At 44.5% G+C, this 19,745-nt stretch overlaps 1 protein-coding gene across 3 annotated transcripts in view; it reads right to left on the bottom strand.

The window, feature by feature from the left end:
• Nucleotides 1-5,505: 5,505 nt before the first annotated feature.
• PRDM1 (PR/SET domain 1) overlaps nt 5,506-19,745 on the bottom strand; it is a 30,377-nt gene continuing 16,137 nt past the window's right edge. For all 3 annotated transcript variants that reach the window (XM_086745078.1, XM_086745079.1, XM_086745080.1), the window contains exons 3-7: nt 19,206-19,325; nt 15,809-16,061; nt 6,927-8,035; nt 6,498-6,626; nt 5,506-6,081 (exon numbers count right to left, since the gene is read on the bottom strand). In XM_086745078.1, the coding sequence (XP_086601204.1) occupies nt 5,506-6,081; nt 6,498-6,626; nt 6,927-8,035; nt 15,809-16,061; nt 19,206-19,325 (2,187 nt within the window). The remainder of the gene's footprint in view (nt 6,082-6,497; nt 6,627-6,926; nt 8,036-15,808; nt 16,062-19,205; nt 19,326-19,745) is intronic.

Below are 19,745 nucleotides of genomic sequence, written 5' to 3'. Positions count from 1 at the left end.
TGTGGAGATTCTCCTCCCTGGGGTGTGTGCCACCCACACAGCTCCTCACCCAGCTCAGGGCCCCAGCTTACCTCTCACGGCAGATGGTCTGCTTAGCCTCCAGCTCCAGAGAGCAGTTTGTGGCCAGATGTGATGACTGGCGGGTGCCTCTGAAGTCCCAGGAGAGAGTTGTTCAGGCGCTGGGCTTTGGCGGGCATGCAGGGTGGCACATTACCCTGCCCTAGGAGAGGGTGCTGGGGAGGATTTTATAGCAAGTGGTAAGACCTCAGCACAGGATGAGAGACAACAGGAGCCCTGGCTATGTCTCAGGTGCCTTTCTGAGGTGAGCTTGTGCAGGCTGAAGTTTGCAGAGCTGAATGGCCAGAGCCAGCTGGGCCCGTGCTGCCTGGAAGCAGAAAGCATCATTTAATCTTCCCTGCGCTGGGTTTTCCTGCACAGGCCACCATCCGAGTTGTGCCAAGCTGCAAGCTGTCACCGTGGAGGTGAGGAGGCTTGGAGGCGATGTCTTCTTGACCCCTCTAGCACAGGACAAGAATACAACTTTGCACCCAAAGTAGGCACCAAGGCAGCAGGGGATTAGTGGCTCCTCTGCCTTCCGGCTACCGCTGTGAATTGCTGGGAGATCTTCCCCAACCTCTTTTAAAAATGAGTGAAAGCAGAGTCATCAGCACGTTGGAAACTCTCGAGCCTTCTGCCATTGACTGCAGTTAGTGCAAACGTGACCTTGAATGGAAACCGCAGCAGCTGTGCTGTTGCAGGATGGCCCTTTTTCAGCACCTGATGAAAAATTAAATACCCGTGTTTTCAGAAAGTGTTGCAGCTTTGACAAAAAGTCATGTTTTCTCACTGTTCAAGCAGGACTGGTTAGTGCTGAAGTCACCAAAATTTCTATCTCTGTCACCCACATCCCAGCCCAGGCAGCTGCCTTTTCCTTGCCAGTCTACCCTGACCCCGTGTGGAGGAGGGAGACCACCATCTCAATGCCAGGGTGGCCACCTCGATGCCATCGGTGAGTTTTTTTCTTAAGCCACCATGATGGCTTGTGTTTTGCAGATACCTGCCCGGTGACGGGTGCATTCCCCGGCCGCACCGCATCCACTCAGCCCTGGCTCATGCAGTAATTAGCCGAGTGTTTCCTGGCTGCCTTTAATTACAGCCACAGCTATGTCCCTCGCTCTAATGTAATTCCTCTGAACGACAGCAAAGGTTTTGGGCTGCGTCCCACACAGAGCGCGATCCCAGCCTGTGTTGGGATGCAGCTGTGCACCAGCAGCCACTGATTCAAACCCGAAGGGCTCATACCCCCTCGGTGAATCATGGATTTGACCTCAAGGTTGTAACTGGCCATGCTGGGAATTAGTGGTGTCTCCCCCAGCATCCTTCTGAGAGACGCTGGGCTTTGTAAAGCAGCCAGAAGGGCAGAATCCTCCTTATGTCTGTATTTGAGTCTAGCATCTCAGCTGTATTCGCCCCGTCCTGTGGCAAAGCAGCTCAGCTGGCAAAGTGCACGTTGCCTTCCTGACCACATTGCGCTTGGTCCCCCAACATTTTCGTGCCAACAGCAGCGAGGTGGGTATTGAGCCCGCCCGCCCACAGGCAGCCCGTGGCTCTGTGCTGGGGGCACGCAGCCTTGCAGGGCTGCATTTCATGGCAGCACCCAAAACGATGAGCTTCCCCTCCCCTACACCTTGCTAACGCTGTCGTGGTTAGCAGACCTGGTGGTGGTGGTGTTGCCATGGCTGAATTTCTGGTCGCAAGACGCACCTTCAGCAGCTTCCAACCAGCTTGAGGACTGCCAGAAACCAAGGCAGCAGCTGCCGGGCTGGGCCTCGCCAGGCTGTGATCTATAACGTGTATTGTCTTCTTATGTAATGTGTTTTATTAAACATCTTCTAAAGCTTACAAGTGTCCCCAGGACATAACTCTCCAGCGCAACGTAACGCTTTGCCAAGTAATGAAGTATGATTTATAGCGGTAACGGTTATCCTAGGCTTTTTTTTTTTTACAAAAATTATTACAGCCATAGCTCTGTCGAATATAGGAATATAACATGCTGTATTTGGCACGTTTATGACAACAGTGCTCTGGTTTTCTTAACTCCACAGTTCGGGGTTGGCAGTATTTCAAATTCTTGAGACAGATGTTTAAATGAATTTTTTAAGAGGACAGTGAAATACTTTTAAAACATCATACGGCGCTGAGTGTCTCAATATGAGCAGGAACATTATTTCGTTAACGTTCAGGTAGGGCAGGGCAGCACATGGCCTCTCTGGTTTAGATCTCAGGGTAAATGATGGAAGTCGCAAATGTTGAATTAGCTTTTTTGGGGTATCCTGCCCTGTTGGTACTTTTCAGCTGGTGGGCGGGGGAGCGGACACTTGACCTTCCTCTGGATTTAGTTCGCATTCGCGTCTCGTTTGTGAGCAGTGAAAACAGATCCAGATTTGTTTTGAATGCAGTTCCCACCACGCTGATACAGGACTAAGTGGTCTCACGCTGACATTTTGAGTGTGTCATTGTGGTCCCAGTGGTTAGGGTTTCAGGCCAGAAATGACAATCATTTGGAAAAATGTAAATGAGAACCCTGGTCACATAGCTGCAAGGCAGATAACATTCAAACATTTCCAGTGAAACACTGAAAATCCTTGGTTTTCTAATTTTTTTTTTTTTAAGACATTGGCTAAAACTGAAGAGCGCGCCATAATTCACCGAGCCAGAGTATTCGGCTCTGGCATTGCTGTTTGCAACTTTCAATCATGGAAAATCAGAGCCCACAAAGGCAGAAGTCAGCGTTGTTGGAGATGTGGCCTTCGGCATAGCACGCGTCTGCAACTTGGAGGGGAAGGCGCCCCACTGCGAGGCTGTGCGCACAGTCAGCGCAGAGATAGAAGACAAGGGAAGCATTGGTAAAGCAATGAACACTTATATTTAATTTACATTTGACAATTTGCACATAAATAATGATGTAAACCAATACGTAAACATATGATAGTTTGTTGTTCTAGCAAAGTAAAAAGCCTGTTAACTTTGGTCAGAGTCTTTCTTAAGAGAGACAAAAAAAAAACCCCCAAAACACTGTTGATTGTTGCTACATTCACATGTAAAACTTCTAAGGGAAGGGGGAAACAGTAAAGACAAGTAACAATTCTTAAAGCTGATGCATATAAATTCTTGTAAAATTTGTATCAAATACAAGAAAGCACTACAGGCAAATAACAGGAAAAGTGTGTGTCCAGTGACAGAGTAGTGATAACTTTGGTTTGTCCTACAAGTAAGTACTATATTTATGAACTATTGCTACATTTAAAAGATGTCAGCCTCACAATTTGCAGGAGTGGAAATGTAATGAACTGAAAAACTGTGTGGAGAGGTTTGTATTTCAGGATCGTTTGGTTTTTTTAACAGAAGGCAATATAATGAAGTTTGCTGAAAAAAAAAAAAAAGATAACCAAATCCCAGATCGCTGATGTGGGCTATTTTAAAATTTGTGAGAATATAACCACACAAAAAGAGATACGTGGAGGGGCGGTGTGTAATAATGCTACTTATATTTACGTGAGTTGACCATACAACTCGTTAATGGCAGGGTAAAACGAGACAAGGGGCTCATCCCAACTAACTTCCTCCTGCCCTTCACTGTGTTTTGTGAACACACCACGCACGGGTCATATTTGGCTGCTTTCAAGTTCTTTCAGCTACGTTTTCTTGCTGTTTGTTCGCTGACCACCCACCTCCTTCCCCCCAGGACACACTGCCAGGAGAGCAGGGGACCAACGACCCCCCCGTTCTGCAAACAGCATCATCGTTCCCACCGAATTCGCTGAGACGCCCCGTGTGGGTGACGTCATTCACATAAGGTGTTTGGAAGTTCAGGCTTCACCTGGGCAGCCCTGCGTGTGCCCCTGCCAGCGATAAACGCCTCAGTCCAGCCTTCTGGGTTTGAGGTCATTGGTAAGATGCAAAACTGGATACCATTTGATTTTCACACTTAGATGAAAAATAGGTTTTATTACATGGTTTGGCTCACAACTTAAGTGGTATAAATATATATACATATACATATATAGTATAGTGGTATAAATATATCTATAAATATACATGTATTCTTTGCTACACCTCAAATGTCACCATATCATCTTTGGGCTTAGCAGAACAAAAAGATAAAAGGACGTGCATTCTATCTTTCCCTGTGCACATTTTGGTTTCGTCTCTAAAGTAGCAAAGCATTTAGATAAAACAGCATTGTCTGCACCACTGGACACAAGCACTGAGGTAATTGTTGTTCAACAACTTTGCAATGCCCTTTTCTTCTTTAATTAAATTAACCACAAAATGTACAAACACAAATACTGAGAAAAATCTGAGTCGTACAGGAAGGAAGAAAAAAAAAAAAGTATGTGCCGGGAAAGGACTTTGTTCCCCACTTCTACCCAGGCAAAGTGGGAGAGGAAAATACAAGTTAAAACCGAACCCCTTCTTTCTCAGGGAATCTGACCATCTCTTTTTTTTTTTAATCCCTGGAAGGCTCTGGCCACAAAAAAAAAAAAAAAAAAAAAAAAAAAGAGAGAGTAAGTCTGCCAAAAACCTCCTTTTAGGCAGACTATTCAGAATATTTGTATGTTTGCTTTTAAACTGCTTTTGGAAACAAAAGAATGTAAGTGAGATTTTTGTTTTGGAAGAGCCACTGTAAGCTGATGCATTCCTTTGGTCATAAGGTTACATGACAATGTGTGGGGCTAGAGCTGTTTTCTGAAAACGGGTGGGATTGTCCATGGCAGGCGGGATTTGCTGTGCCACATCTGTTCTGGGAAGAGCAGCAGGTAGAAGAATCTCTCTCCTGTCCTCAGAGAGCCAGGGGTAGCAGCTTCTTCCCTGCTTGCTGCTACTCTGTTTTGTTTTTTTTTTTTTCCTTTTCAATTCCCAGTGGGGTGATTTGTACATAAAAGTACACAGCATTTGTTTCAAACCAATGGATCTAGGATTCTGTATGTCAAATGTCCAACTTTGGCAATATGAAAAACCACATTTGTTTTAAAAGACATTGGTACATACCACACATTTACTGAAACACCAATCTTAGGTTCTTAAACCAGATGTGCAGAAAAAAAGTATCTACAAAGAATGGCCATAAAACAAAAAATAAAAACATTTAAAGTAAAAATTACAATGAATTTTCCAGTCATTGTAAACATTTTCCTAATTATTGCTTTTAGAATGATTAATTGCATAATAAATTATGAAGTACTATCATTGAAAAAATAATTATGGATAGAAGATTGTCTTTTAGTAACTGGCGAGGCAACACAGAGTCCTTTGCCCCTTTTTCATGCCCTGAGAAAACAGTAACTTTGGAGTTCCTTCTTTCAGCTGGAGAGCGCAGGGAAACTACTGTAAGCCAAGATTGCTTTGCAGCATTGAAACTATGTACAAGCAACTGCTACAGGCACCCTGACTTGCCAAGTCATAAATTAAAAAAAAAAAAAAAAATCACTTTGCCAAAAAGTCTTAAGGGTCCATTGGTTCAACTGTTTCTTGCTTGACCTTTACAGGTAACAGAGGTAGTGGGTGACCATGAGGCAACTTCATAATTGACATATCTGACGACTCGTAAAGGTTGCATCCTGAGGAGATAAGTCCATTTCCCAGGTTCCTCTGTAGAGACACTTTCAGATTGGCTCCTTCCATTTCCCTCCTGAGCATGGTCAGTATATCCTTCTCCACAATCGATGTTAAGTCGATATTGTCCTCCACTTCTTCCAACTTGTCGGCATTGTCACTGATGTCGAACTTCTCGATCTCCTCGTTGATTCGATTCAGGTCCTCCATGGAGAGGCCGGAGGCAGGGGCGACAGGGCAGTTGCCCTTCATGTGGACCTGGAGGCTGCAGAGGTGAATGTAGCTCTTGTGGCAGTGGATGCATTTATGGGGACGTTCCCGGGTGTGGAGACGCTTGTGCAGCTTCAGGTGCACAAACTGGGTGAATTTGGCTGGGCAGAGCTTGCACTGGTAAGGCTTCTCTCCAGAGTGGAGCCGCAGGTGGGTTTTGAGATTGCTGGTGCTGCTGAACCGCTTGTGACAAACCTAACGTGGGGGGTGGCAGAGAAACAGCGAATGAGTGGGAGGGGAATTTATGGTTTAAATCACAGACACCTAGGAGGAGACGGCAGGATGAAGCAGCAGCTTTTTATACCTTCACACTTTCTCACAAGGGGAAAAAAAAAATCCCCGCCTTTTTTATTTAAATATTGCTGAATAGCATTTTGAGTACAGCCAATGGCAAAACTGTATCAGGCAGATGTTGCTCTAGCCGGCTAAAGGCAACCCTGTGTCGCACAGATGCTGCTGCACCACGGCTGGAAACGGCTGCGACATGGACTCCAGCCCCGAGCAGCCGAGAGTTTATCGCTCAGCCCTCCGCACACACCGTACGCGGTGTGCACGAGCCCTGTCGTCCCTTCGGCCTCCGAGGGAAGTTGTCTCTGTGGCGCGTTACATACCTGGCACTCGTGGGGTTTCTCTCCCGTGTGTACCAGATAGTGCTTCTGGAGGTGAGCCAGCTGCGTGAAGCCTTTATTGCAAGTCTGGCATTTAAATGGTCTCTCTCCGCTGTGTACTCGGAGGTGCACCTAGGGAGAAACAAAGCAATTAAGAATTTGCAGTTTCCAGTACTGTAACAGAAGTGCTTTCAGATGTTTCCTGAACTCAGAAGACTCCCTGTACCAAAATGCAATGTTACCTAGTTAATTATGTGCCGTGGGTATTAAAACATTGTCTTTACAACCATGCTTTCTCGCTGGGAGGTGCCATATTCAGACTGATAAACAGCCTGACGAGCAAGGGAGGCCTGTCCCTACTTCTCCTAGATAACCAGTACGGAGAAACCAGAGCCTTTGACAAAGACTTGTGTCTTATTCTCCACTGCCTACCTTCAGATTGGAGAGCTGGCCAAAGGTCTTGGAGCAAACGTTGCACTCATACTTGATCTTCCCATTCTGCTTCTTCAGTGGGTACGGGAGGGTTTTGTAACCGGTCACATTCCTCTTACTTTTAATGAGATTCATGGCTTCTTCGCCGCCGGTGGCAGCCAACACCACTGAGGTAGGTTTAGGTTGCATTATGTGTTCTGAACTGGCTGCTGTACCAGCTGTGGGTGACCCGCTGGTGGGGCTGCATGGCTTGTCCTTCATGCTGGCAGCAGTGCCCGTGATAGAGAAGGCACTGTTAGGTGCTGGTATGAGGAAGTCTCTCGGATGATCGGGCTGCAGCAATCGACGGCCTCCTTCACTGGGCAATGAACTGGGGAGCGTGGTGGGGTTCAGCATGTGGTGGGAAAGGCTGCCTCCGCTGAGCACGTTACCATAAAGAGGATACATCCTTGGGAAGAGATTGAAATTGTTGATGCCATTGATATTGTTCAAAGCGCTCAGGTTATTACAACTCATATTGAATGGAGGTAACAGGAATTTGGGGTAGTGGGGGTTATAGGACGGTAGAAAGGCAGGTGGGAGGTGGCCAGGAGGTGCATATCCAGGGTAAGACCCCAATCCTTCTGAGCCATACGATCCATTCAAGTAAGAGTACGGCTCTCTGTGCTCTTGGGAAGTAGGTGCCAGAGGTGAAACCGTGACCCCTGGACTGCTGTGAGGGCTTGAACTTTTTAAACTTTGGTCTGGGCTGCTCTTCCCAGAAGGACTCGGCGTAGTAGAGGTCTGGATGGGAGAGTGAGTAACGTAGCTGGGTCTGTCCATCCCATATGCTAAGGAAACTTTCAGATAGTCTTCTGGAATGTGAGGTCGGATTGGGTAGACAACTCGAGGGAAGAAACACCTCTCCGGGCTATAGTTCTTACGCAAATCATCCAAGTCTTTTTCTGGAGTAACTGGTGAAATGTTGGTCTGGAAGAAGTCTTTTCCTTTTGGAGGATTGGATTCCATTTTCAGGATTTCTTTCACACTATGCTCCTTCTTTGGGATGCTTTTCTGATAGAGCTCGTCTTTATCAGCACTGTGCTGCTTTGGATCAATGTGGGTTTGTGCTGAAACACAAAGACACGGTAATGATTATTCAGATATGCCACTGTCATTATCTCTTTTCAAAACACAATCTAACTCCTGCAAGTTTAGTGGGAAGGAAGGGCCACTCTCGGAGACGAGCAATCATTTAACTGGCCAAAAAACTAATTTCTGTGTGAAGAAATGTCTGCTGGTATTGTTAACAAAAAGCATGGTTAATTTAAAGGACATCAGCCAGTACATATGGATCTGGATGATGATTCATTTGCAGAGTGCTAGTCTCCACTTTGCAAACCGATTTCACCTTTCTTTCCCCTTAAATCTGACTAGCTTCACTGCTGCATGTCTATTTAGGGAGTATTTCTAATAAATGCGGTAATAAGCATTTGTTCACAATACAGGTTTAACAGAAGGACTTTGCAGAACGCAAGCTCTCAGAAATGTTCCTCAGTAAAATAACAAGGCATGACAAATCAGCTTTTGCCAAACCGCAGCAGTCACTTCACCAGCCAGTTCAATTACTTACAGTACCAAAAAACCCATGGCTGGCTAGGATGAAAGCCTTCTTCAAAGAGAAGGTATTCTCCATCAGTAAACAGATCATTACTCATTAAATATACTGCTTAGGAACATCTACAACAAAGCAGACTATTTACTGCAGATTTCCGTGGCATTCAGTCTATGCAAAACTCCTCTGCTTACAGCTGTACTTTATAAAAAAAGTGCTGAAGCAAAGCAAAAGAAAGCAAGGCTGGCTGGCTCCAGCTTAAGTTGAAATGTACTTTAAAAAAAAAAAAAGGCAAAAGAAATATAGATTTGGAAGGAAATGGAAGCTAGCATTCATTTGAATCAGTTCAGCACACACACAGTTTATTTGTATTCAAAGACTCTACCTTGTTATCTGGATGTAACATAATATAAACAGTAAACTGAAAGATGTCTTCAATAGAAAAAGAAGTCTGCCTTTATCAGATCTCCCAAAGCTAATAGTTATATCATCTTGAAATGATGACTTGTAAGATATTTTATTACAGGGGAAAAATGGCAAGAAGGTTTCATATTCGTGGTTAGTTATGTGCAAGGTTTTCCATCAGGAGGTACAAGCCAACGCTGACAGGTATGTGACTCGAAAGTATCGCAGCCCTTTAGCCAAATGTCTACTTTTGTTCGACTGACTGTTCTTACTTCACTCATCGGGCTGAGAAACAGTTATTTCTGATTTTTGTAGGACCAGCTGAAACCAGTGAGGAAGACAGGAACAGGCAATGACTGCGCTTTCAACGCAGATTCTTTGCTTCACTATTCACTACTCAGACGGAACCTATCATTTGGCAACATTACCCTATAAGGCAACGAAGCAGCCATTTATTAAATGTATCCAAGAAAACAGCTGTTTTCAAAGCATGCTCCTACTCACAGCAACCCACTTTTACAGTAGCATCCTTTTCCAAATGGAAAGCAAAGTCACTTTGAGGTATGTAGGGAGTTTGTATATTTTCAAGTTGCAATGAAATTCAGTTGAACACGGTTATGTTAAATTAAAATATTTATGATAAAACATCGGGCGTGTTGTACAGCATGCACGTACACACATAAGTGTGCAGGCTGCTTCCCAGTTACTTGTCTCAATGTCAGAATTTAATGCAGTTGCCTGGCACTAAAAATAAACTACTTTCTTTTGTCATTTTGTCTGTACTCATGGACTGGTAACTCACTTTCTAAATGTCCACCCAGATTTTTGGGTATAGCATAGAGGTCCTACTAGGTTCAAGAAGCTGCACCACGGCGCTGTGGATAATATTATCTAATCTTCTTATCAGCTGCCTGTCACCACCCCAGCCTCTCAGAGCAAACATTCCCAGTGACGCTATCAGCATCGGGAAGTATCGAGACGGGGAAGTATTGAAAGCTGCCCGGGGCGGGGGTGAGGGGTGGAAACGGGACTTGTGAAGCCTCACAGCAGAAAAAATAAATAAATACCATCTTATCAGCCCATATCAGTTTCTCAGTGGGGTCTGTCGAGCAGGAAGTTCAAATTGACACTTTTCTCTTTTAAAGAAAAAAAATCTGGGGGGAGGGGAAGAGGAAGGAGAAGTCCCGGCACTGCTGGAAAAGCGATAGAGAAACCGGGGCCACTTCAGCTGGAGGAATGGCTCCTGCTGTCACAAGGTTAAACATCAGGGTGGGGATGTACGTGCCTTATGCGCCGGAGCAAGCTCGCCAGTGACAGAAAGGAAGCTCACATGGAGAACGTAACTTTCTTTGTGCAACAAGCCGATGTCCCCACTTGACAGCCTGAAGATAATTGCTTTTCCTTCCCTTCAAAGTTTTCCTGGTAAAGCCTTCCCCCCTACTAATTTCCGTGTGTAGACAGAAGTTGCAATATTTAAAGACTATTTTTCAAGTCTAACTGTGACAGCTCTCTTCAGTTTGCAAGCTCTCTTTGGTCCATAAATCCCCTCTTGGCATTTTCCCCTGTTACCTGAGCACAAGGGACACTTGGGAACACCAGAGAGATCAAAACATAAACAAGTGTGTCAGCACTGTGTAAAATAAGAGAAGGTAATGTCGGGGGCCAAGGAGAGGAGGTTCTTATGTTTTATACTGAACGTGGATTTAAACCAGGGCTGAAACTGATTGAGAGGTTTACAGCCTTTCTTGTTGCTCTTAAAGGAGCCATACTTCAAAGTTAAAGAGATCTATTTCTTACAAATTGATTTTTTAAAAACTTGTGGGTTTAGATTTAAGTTCTTACCAATCACAATGTCTCCCTCTTGCTCTTGAAATGCATTTTTCCCTCCCACTCCCATATACATATATATACACTAAATATAGGCACATACTGTTCCAAGATCTGTGTAGTTTCTGTGGTCAGACAGACACACAGAAAAGAGGTTCATGACAAAAGAACAGTGCAGCTGCATTTGGAAGTTACTGATCTGAGGGGAGGGGAGGAAAAAAGAAAGAAAAAAAACCCCAGACATGCCTCTTTAGGAGCCTGATCCACTTCTAACCAAGGTCAACAGATTACTTGCTCAGATCTGAGATCAGTGAGTGCGTGCAAGAGGAAAAGGGACAAAACTGTTACTTTTAAGTATTAATAAAACGTGAGCGGAGGGGCTGCCTGAAGTCACTCCAATGTGGGTGTTCCAGCTACAGACTGCTGCAGGCTCTGCTCTCATTTCTTGTGCTCTGAGCTATAGCCTGAGACAGACTTCATAAAAACAATGATCTGTTTTTTTCTAAAAACTTGAAAAACGGTTTTAGGCAAACAGTAACTTCAACAGTAATTTCAGGAGTGAGATGGTGCTGAACACTTTGAGTGGTGGAGCTTAATTATGCCGATTCACATTTTCGATCTAAATTAAGCACCTCTTTTGCTAGTAGAAAGAGAACCTCGAAGTTGTGAAGCAGGCAAAACAAAAAGTGTTTCCACTCAAAATGAGAATGGAGACCAACATCCAGAAGTATATAATTTGATCATCTGTTTTCTAAATGTGTCCAAGGCAGGGTAACATGCCTTTGAAAACATTTTGCTTAGAGAAGGTCTTTAAGGGAGCCTTCAAATAATCCTCAATACTAAGTCAACTTCAGCCTCCAAATTCTGGTTTTGTGAAGACAACCTTTCATATCATTTCAAAATCATTTTCCTGAGCCCTTTTGAAGATTCCAGGAGGCATTTTTTTTAAGCAAGTGCAGATGTTTCCTCTCAACCCAAACAGCAAAGCTTCAAAACCAGAAAGTGAAACTGTCCATAAACAAAAGGGAAAGCGAGCGGCAGGGCTTAGCCAACAGCCAGCATGTCAGGGCCAGCAGGAAGAAGAAAAGAATAAATCACATGGAAGAAACAAGCATTAAAAAGTTAATCTTCACAGAATACGAAAGATTTTAAGTAATACCTCGTTAAACCTGTTAATGAAACAAAAAGATTGCCAAATGTTTTGTAAATATGCAAATTGCCTTTCCCCAACTCAAATTTTTTTCTGAAGCTTGACCAAAAGAAAATGTCACCTGCTTGTACTTGACTGAGGAGACAAACACGACATGAGCAGCAGGAAGTTGCATCATGTGATTGCAATACATGAACATTATTATCAAATAGCCATGTCCTGAGTCAATGCAGGTATTTTGGTTTAAAAAAAAAAAAACAAAAACACAACTGTTACCTTCTCCACCCTCTATCCCAAAATTATGCTCCTATGATGAGGTAGGAAAGAAATGTTAGATTATGTGGGACCCTGAAGCAAATTTCCTCGGTCTGTTTGCTAGTCCAAACACCTAGTGTATCACAGACTAATAGACAATCTGAGGGCACAATTGTAAGAAGTTAAGCACATCTCACTAATTAAAAAAAAAAAAAAATGGGGTTTTTGGCGAGCAGAATATAGAAAGCTTGTGCCACCACACTAAAAACCACCTATTGGACAATGGCACTATCTGAAGACAGCGTATCTCAAATCTTGATAGAAAACACCACCAGTGGCCTCAAAACAGGCAGGAAGGAGAAAGGGATCGTCTGAAGCCAGACTGAGTTTCCACTGCTGGAATAACACGGAGTTTTGCCTCTACAACTATTATGCAACTCCTTGCAAGCACTTCAACATTCACTCAAAGTTACGTAGCTCCACTTGGAGCTAATCAGGGCCATGAAGGTAGGTGTGCTCTTCAGCGTCTGAAGGACTGGGTCAAAGGCCTCAATTCAAGAAAACACAGAGGACAAGGTTAAACCCATAACTAAGTACATGTCTAATTGCTGTCTTGAATCCGGATGCTTTCCTTCTATGGCACAAATGAACTAACACTAGACAAGTTACCTTTAATTTGAAAGTTGCTGTTACAGAGGCAAGTAGATGTTATATGTGGGTGTGTAAATATATTTACGCTCTAAAGTGGTAGTTCTCTCATTTTTGAGGCCACTAATTACAGGAAATATAGCCAGAGAAATTCTCTGATACATTTTTGCCTGGAGGTCCATCCCACTTGAGTACTTAAAGAGGAACTGAGGTGCTGAACTCCAAGACCGTGATACCCAAACCCCTGAGGCACCTACGGCAGCTGCCTGTATTTTAAGTTGGCAAGACTGGAAGCTCTCCATAGGTGTGTGTCCCAGGTGGACTCTCCTGTGCCGGGCCAGGAAATCAGCCAAGGCACGGCTCTTCCAAGGCTTTCCGCGGGCATCGGCATGCTCTGCACACCCAAGATGCGGTGAAGGGAGGGAGGGAGGGAGCTGGGCTCAACACACCACGGCCGTGTGCTGGCACTGCTGCTGTCTCATGCTCGCGCATGTCCCAGTGAGAGGGAGCCCTGACTTCAGCCTGCGGTGGAACCCGGACCCCAATCGTCCTTCCCACTTCCTCAAAGTGTGCCAAAATCAGTAGCAAAGAGCTAGGAGAGGCGGTGATGCTCACTTGCTCCTCCAAGGGAAGCCATGTCACTTCAAACATCAAAATATTAGTGATCTGTTTGGCTGGAGAGGGCCTTCTCGACTTTACAGCAGGCGGAGGAGGTGACCAGTGATGGAGTCACCCCAAGTAAGACTGTGTTAAAACGTCTGATGGGGCAAAGCCCCACATCTGCAGCAGGCAGGCTAGCTATCTGGGGATGAGCCTTCTGCAGTTTATTCACAGATGAATGCAGTGTGAGGGCATCTTGGCCAGACTTGTGCTAGAGAGAGAGGCTGGAGAGGCAGCGGGATGGAATGTTTGCTAATTTTAGGTTTAACTAGAAGAAGTGGCCTGAGAGGAAGGGGAAGAAGAAAACTGAACAATACTGACATTCACTTTAAACTCATCTGCTTCCAGTAATAATGCTAGAAAAACCACCCCTGCTCAAACTGTTGCAACAGAACCTTCAGCACACAAGCATCTTTGGGAAACCTCTGGATTTTTTTCAGTACTTTTCAAGAAACGGCACCGAAACAGCACCGAAACTTTAGAAAACCTCAATCCATATGGTCCCCGGAGGGTTTCTGGCCTAACTACAGGCCATAGGCTTGAATGGGTTCGTCACAAAGATGAGGGGAAAAAGATTTTTTAAAAAACTGAGAACTTTTTCTCTTTTTTCTGAACTGCTATTTTCTTTATGTGGAGGGCGTAACATAAAATTTCTAAATGGTTTAAACATCAGAATTATCTTTAAAAAAGACGAGATAGTTCAATCTCAGCATCTGGAAAGACTGCTCTTTGAAATGTTAAGGCTGAACTACACAAACATTGCTCAAGATCCTGTCTCTTCAAATCCATGTATTGAGCCTACTTTTACTCAAATGAATTATTCTGCACATGTCCAGACACCCCCAGTTTGGACCTGAGTAAGAGTAACCAGGTAATTAGTTGACACTTTACAAATAAATTCCTTGCTAGATGCCAGCAGATGCAGGAAGCTGAGGCTGCATTTATTTGTGTATCCTCCTAGCCAGTGGCCAAATGCGTCTGGCTGGATCTTTGCAAACTCCTCATCCACAGGAACCCTTAATGCCATTGTCTCGCCTCACCTGAAGGTTGCACTGAAAAGTCAACAGTTCATCATATCAGGAAATAAAACTCACAGCGAGTGGTGAAATGACACATGCATAGACGACAGAATCAGTGAAACTTCTGAATAGGGAATATATTAGCATAGGATACTCTCTCCCTCTCTTCCCTCTGCCATTAGCAGAAAGCAAATTTTCTTCTATGATTTGTTACATTTAACAGGGAAAGACCAAAAATTGGTGAAAGAACGACATCCATGAATCCATGTAATCCATGATTACTTTTGATTAATCTGAATGTGTGACATCATTTTCATGATGCGGGGTTACGTTTTAGCTCTAATGATCCCCAAAGTAACACTGATGTTTTATAACCCATTATTTGTTGCCAAATAACAGTAAATAGTCATTTTTATTAAAAAAAAAAATGCTTGCAGTTTTTCCTTCAAATTTCAGCGTAGGCGCTGGCAGAAGGACAAAAGAATGCTCTGCTCGATCTCAGAGCTGCTAGCAGGAGGAGACGCAGCCTAAGAGTCAAATGAGGAGTCAGTAAGAATCTTTTCCTCTCTTCAAGGGGCTCTGGGTGAGGTGCTAAGCAGAGATTAAGCTATGAGTAAAGCGCTAAGGCTGGAAATGGTCAGAAACCACAGAGGAACAGAGAGATAAACTCCTGGAAATCTCTCTTCTCCCTGCTACTAGTGCTACTATTTTTGAACAGAAAACGAAAGCTGTGATATACAGCCAAGAAATGGGGACAAAATACACTGAGCTTAAAAAAAAGTAACCAGATTAGAAGACTGTATTTGCTCCCATAAGATAAGTAAGCATAGATGCAAGGCTCAAAGAGCATTATACAGTCAATACGTATTTTGTCAGACACCTAGACAGAGTCATGGCACATGGCCACTTCATTGTACAGTGAGGCAGCCCTTTGAAAGCATGACTGGACAGCCTTTAGTAAATGCTATCAAAGCAGACTTTTGCTCAGTGCACTATGAGATCTGGACTTGGAAAGTCTAAGAATGAACCAACATCTATGGTTCTGAAGGAAAAGGATATATTCAGGTTGTCGTCCAGAATTTAACCAGATAAGACTTAGATTGTAAACCAGTAACTGTTCAGATTTTTTATAATCTGTTTACATTTGAACAGGCATAGGGAACTCATTCTGCTGTGCTGGGTTTTTTAATTCCCCTTTTCCACTCCGAGCTACCTACTGTGACACAACAGATGATGCAGCTGTATAATTATAGAACTTATTATTAGATCATACAGGCTGAAGAGACATTACTAGCATTCCTTGTTTATACTGTAATTCACTTACTGAGGTTCATCATTGTCAGCTCTCTGGAGGAGGGATAGTGCAGCCTCTCTGCAAAGTCTCTGCAATACCACACAAGCAGCTCTTGGTTGGCAGGGATGGGCTTGATGGTGTAGAAGTAGATGTTCATTCCATTCTGACAAGCAGCCAAGTTCTGTTCCTGAACGGAGTAGCCAGGGTTTACATAACGCATCCAGTTGCTCTTGTCCTCATTAAATCCGTCAATGAAGTGGTGAAGCTCACCACCTGAATAGATCTGGAACAGAGAGGAAGTGCCTGTGAATATATATACACACAATATGCAACACGTGCACACAGACTCCAGAGAGGAAAAATGATAAGGTTGGTTTTGTTTTTTTTTTTTAAACCGAGATGACAGTACTGAAATAAGAATCCAAGCCGGGTCTCTCCCTTTCCAACTATGAAATCCTCTGCATTAAGAAAAGAGATGCTTATTCAAAGGTAAGTCCCCAGTCACCTTTTCCATTTCTACTTAGCCCAGGTGGCTCTGCTAGTACAGACAAATCAGACCCAAAATCTGAAATGCAGAGTATTTGTCCCTGCTACCTCAGAGTCCTTTTCCTGCTGCTATGATCAACAAGTGGGTGATGCTAATGACTGCAGGTCTGAGTGCATGCTTGCATTAATGCTTTGAGTCACCTGTGTATAAGACTAACTGGCTGTGCTACGTCAGAGTCTTTCTCGCCTTTTTCTATGGCCTCTGTACTTGCAGTTTCCTACCACCTCCGCCCAAAGGTTTAAACTATGCAAACATGCTCCACCCCCCCAGAGTCCTAAAGCAACACTTGCTCATAGTTGGACTGTAGCCCTTTTGTACAAAGGCTGGGCGAGGCAAAGATGAACTTCACCTGCCATAACTTAACGAAGACCTGGAGAGGGGCCAACCGATGAGAAGTCACTTTTCCTATCGAGGGACACGTTCTGGCTTGTCCACACAGGGGAAAGAAAACATTCACCTAAAAACTGCTCAGCAGTTTGGGGGAAAGAAGTCCCAATCATTGAGAGAGGCTACTCTTTCTATAAGAATAAGAGAATTATTAAAAAAAAAAAAAAAAAAAAAGAAAAATCCAGGAGACACGTTTGGTAAAGACATATCCCTTACTCTCGGGGGGAACTAGCTCTGTGCTGGATGAAGTGAGGTTCCTGGGTTTTGTGAAACAGATGACCAGGCAAAAGCCAGACCTTAAAGCGGGAGCAACTTGAACCAGCGACGCACCTCGCTGAGCAGGAAATGCCTTTCCAAAGGGGAGACAGTTTATCTCAGGGGGAATACACTCCACGGCATGGTCCTGCCTTTATGACACATAGGTGTCTTTCGCACCGACCTGGCCGGGCAGGGCAGCGCACTCCACGAGCGCCCGCCAGCTGGCCGGGACCTCTCCTCTTCACCCAGAGAGAACTGCTGGCGGAGAGGCGTGAGGCAGCCTGGCCCTTTAACACGGGCCGTAAACACCAGAATCACTTTCTTTAAGAGTAACTTCCTGTAAACTGAGAAGGGGGAAATACATGTGGCCTCATCAAAGCAGCTTGCGAGAGATTTTGCGGTGTGTTTGTTATGAGAAAATGGAAGGGAGCCGGGCGAATTGTGCTGCATCAAGAGGAGCCTTCGGGTTTCTTTGCTCACCCCAGCTCGCAAACTTCCAGGAACGCGGGGCTTTGGCGCTCGACACCCGCCACCACTTCCCAAACCAACCCTCCACGGCTCCCAAAGCAGGGCCACTGATGCTGCCGGTCACCGTGCTTCAGCTCTGGGGTGAAGGCGCCCCACCGGGCTCCCACCTATTCTGGGGAAGGCGACCAGATGTGCTGAGTCATGTCAGGGTTCCCAGAAATGACGTTGGCCCCGGGCAGCCTCGCTCCTCTCGTGTGGGCAAGGCACAGGCAGCGTCCCCCGTGCGCACAGCAGATGTTCCTGCTCCTGCCAGCAAGCCCAGGATGCCTTTAATAACATGTGGGAAGTTATCTCCCACAATTTCCTTTGCATATGCAAGCCTGTTTCAGACCCCTAGGAAGGAATTCATTTTCAGTGCAGCAGCGTGTCTTGAATGAATCAAGAGATTATAACAGGGAATTTAATGATGCTTAGATGGCTCCTAGGATATTGTTTCCGAGGATCCCTCCGCATTAAGGCTTAAAATCTCATCATGAGAATGATGCCATTTTTCTTGCTGCAATATCTGAAGGAAGTCCTCCAAGATGGTTAGCAGCCCCTCTTCCCAATGTTTGCCCTCTTATTAGCAACTGGTAGGGCTAGGGCCAGCATACCAGTCTCTTCCTATGCCAGACACAAGCTCCCAAAAAATTCAGCTAAACTAAACACTTTGTAGCCTTACGAATGTGAAAACAGCCGCCTGCTTTGTAAAAACACCCATGCAAATAACTGCCTGTGCAATGCTGTATTACATTGCATGAAGACAATCCAAGAAAACCAAAATGATGCAATTAGGTAGGAAGAAAGGGGTGTGGGGAACGCTGGTGCTTGCCCTGGATTTCACCTGGATATGAGGTTGGGATATTGCTAAGGCAGGCAGGCACCTGGGCACAGAGGCTTGGATATACTCCCAAATCCACCAATTTAGACACAACCTAAATGGCTAGAAGGCAGCAAAACAAATCCATGGAAGGAGATGGGGCTGAAGGAATGTTCTCTAACAACTAACAATGGGTCTGTAGAGGAGAATCAGAATTACGTCAACTGATAAACTGGAAGCATCTTCCCTAGCGCAGACTTCCCAAGCCAAAACAAATTGGCTGGTGCTCCCTTACAGCTTATACCACAGAGTACAGACTAGGCATCACCTCTAGTGTTTGTCTGGCATCAATGGATTTTTCTTTGCACTAAGATGCGGGGCCTGCTCTTTTAATACTTTCTGAGGTGGACTAGAAAAATTTATGACTTGAATGCTATATGCTGAACTACTGTGGTACAGCAGTTCTTTTCAAAACTCAGGAAAAAATGTCACAAAATGTATCATAATTCCAGAGTAAAAGATGATGCAGTACTTTCGCAGCTTCTTCATAGCTGGAAAAATGAAGGATAAGAGATATTTGCATACACAATAATGACTTTCCGCGGTGAAGAAATGCAAAATAACCTGCCCCTACAGCAAGCAGCAGAACTATTTCTTTACACAATCAAGCACCAAACCATTTCAGAAGACAGAGACAGGAAAGGATATGCATCTCCCCTGCTCTCTTCACCCGCACAGTCCCTCCATCCAAGACAGCCAGGCTTTTACTTGGCTTAGTTCATCCCACTGAACAGAAGTTGCCCCCTTCATTCACACAGGTCTGAAGCAGGAAGTGACCCAGCTTCTCAGCTGTACTCATTTAGTGATCTGCTTACTGCAACAACATGGTGCTGTTTTTTCCTGCTTACCCGCCAAAAGTATTTTCTGTTCGCATTCTTGGGAACCGTATCGCTGGTATAGATCTCTCCTATCAGGGGTCCAAAGCGCGTTCCTTTTGGGATGTACTCTTTGCTTATAACTCCAGTGACCTACAAGAAGAGCAGCACAGGATCAGTCCACCGCCAGTAGAAATCAAAGTCTTCCTTCCTCTCCCTTGCCCCCCGAACTTAACAAGCTAAAGCAACCGAGCAAGAAATTTTTAGTGACAGGTCAGCAAAACAGAAATAAATTAACAACCGTGTTGGATATGATACGATCAGCTTTGTTAGATGCTAGCACCTTACCGAGACATATGGAAGCCAAAGACGAACACTGCCTGAAAAATGTGTTTTGTGGAAATAGGTTTACAAGAAGACAGAGTAAGCAAAATGTACAGAGACTGTCAGGTATCTTCAGAAGTTATTTCTCCTGTCAAAGGCAACCCCCAAAAGTCTAGTTCTAGCAAACAAAAAAAATATTCAATAGCTATCAATCACTTCATTGCTACAGAGCTCGCTTTCCTACTAAGT

This window comes from Chlamydotis macqueenii, chromosome 3 (assembly GCF_036417535.1).
Source record: "Chlamydotis macqueenii isolate bChlMac1 chromosome 3, bChlMac1.mat, whole genome shotgun sequence".
Lineage (NCBI taxonomy): Eukaryota > Metazoa > Chordata > Aves > Otidiformes > Otididae > Chlamydotis > Chlamydotis macqueenii.
Note: the sequence above shows the minus strand (reverse complement) of the source record. Positions and strands in the feature narration are given on the sequence as shown.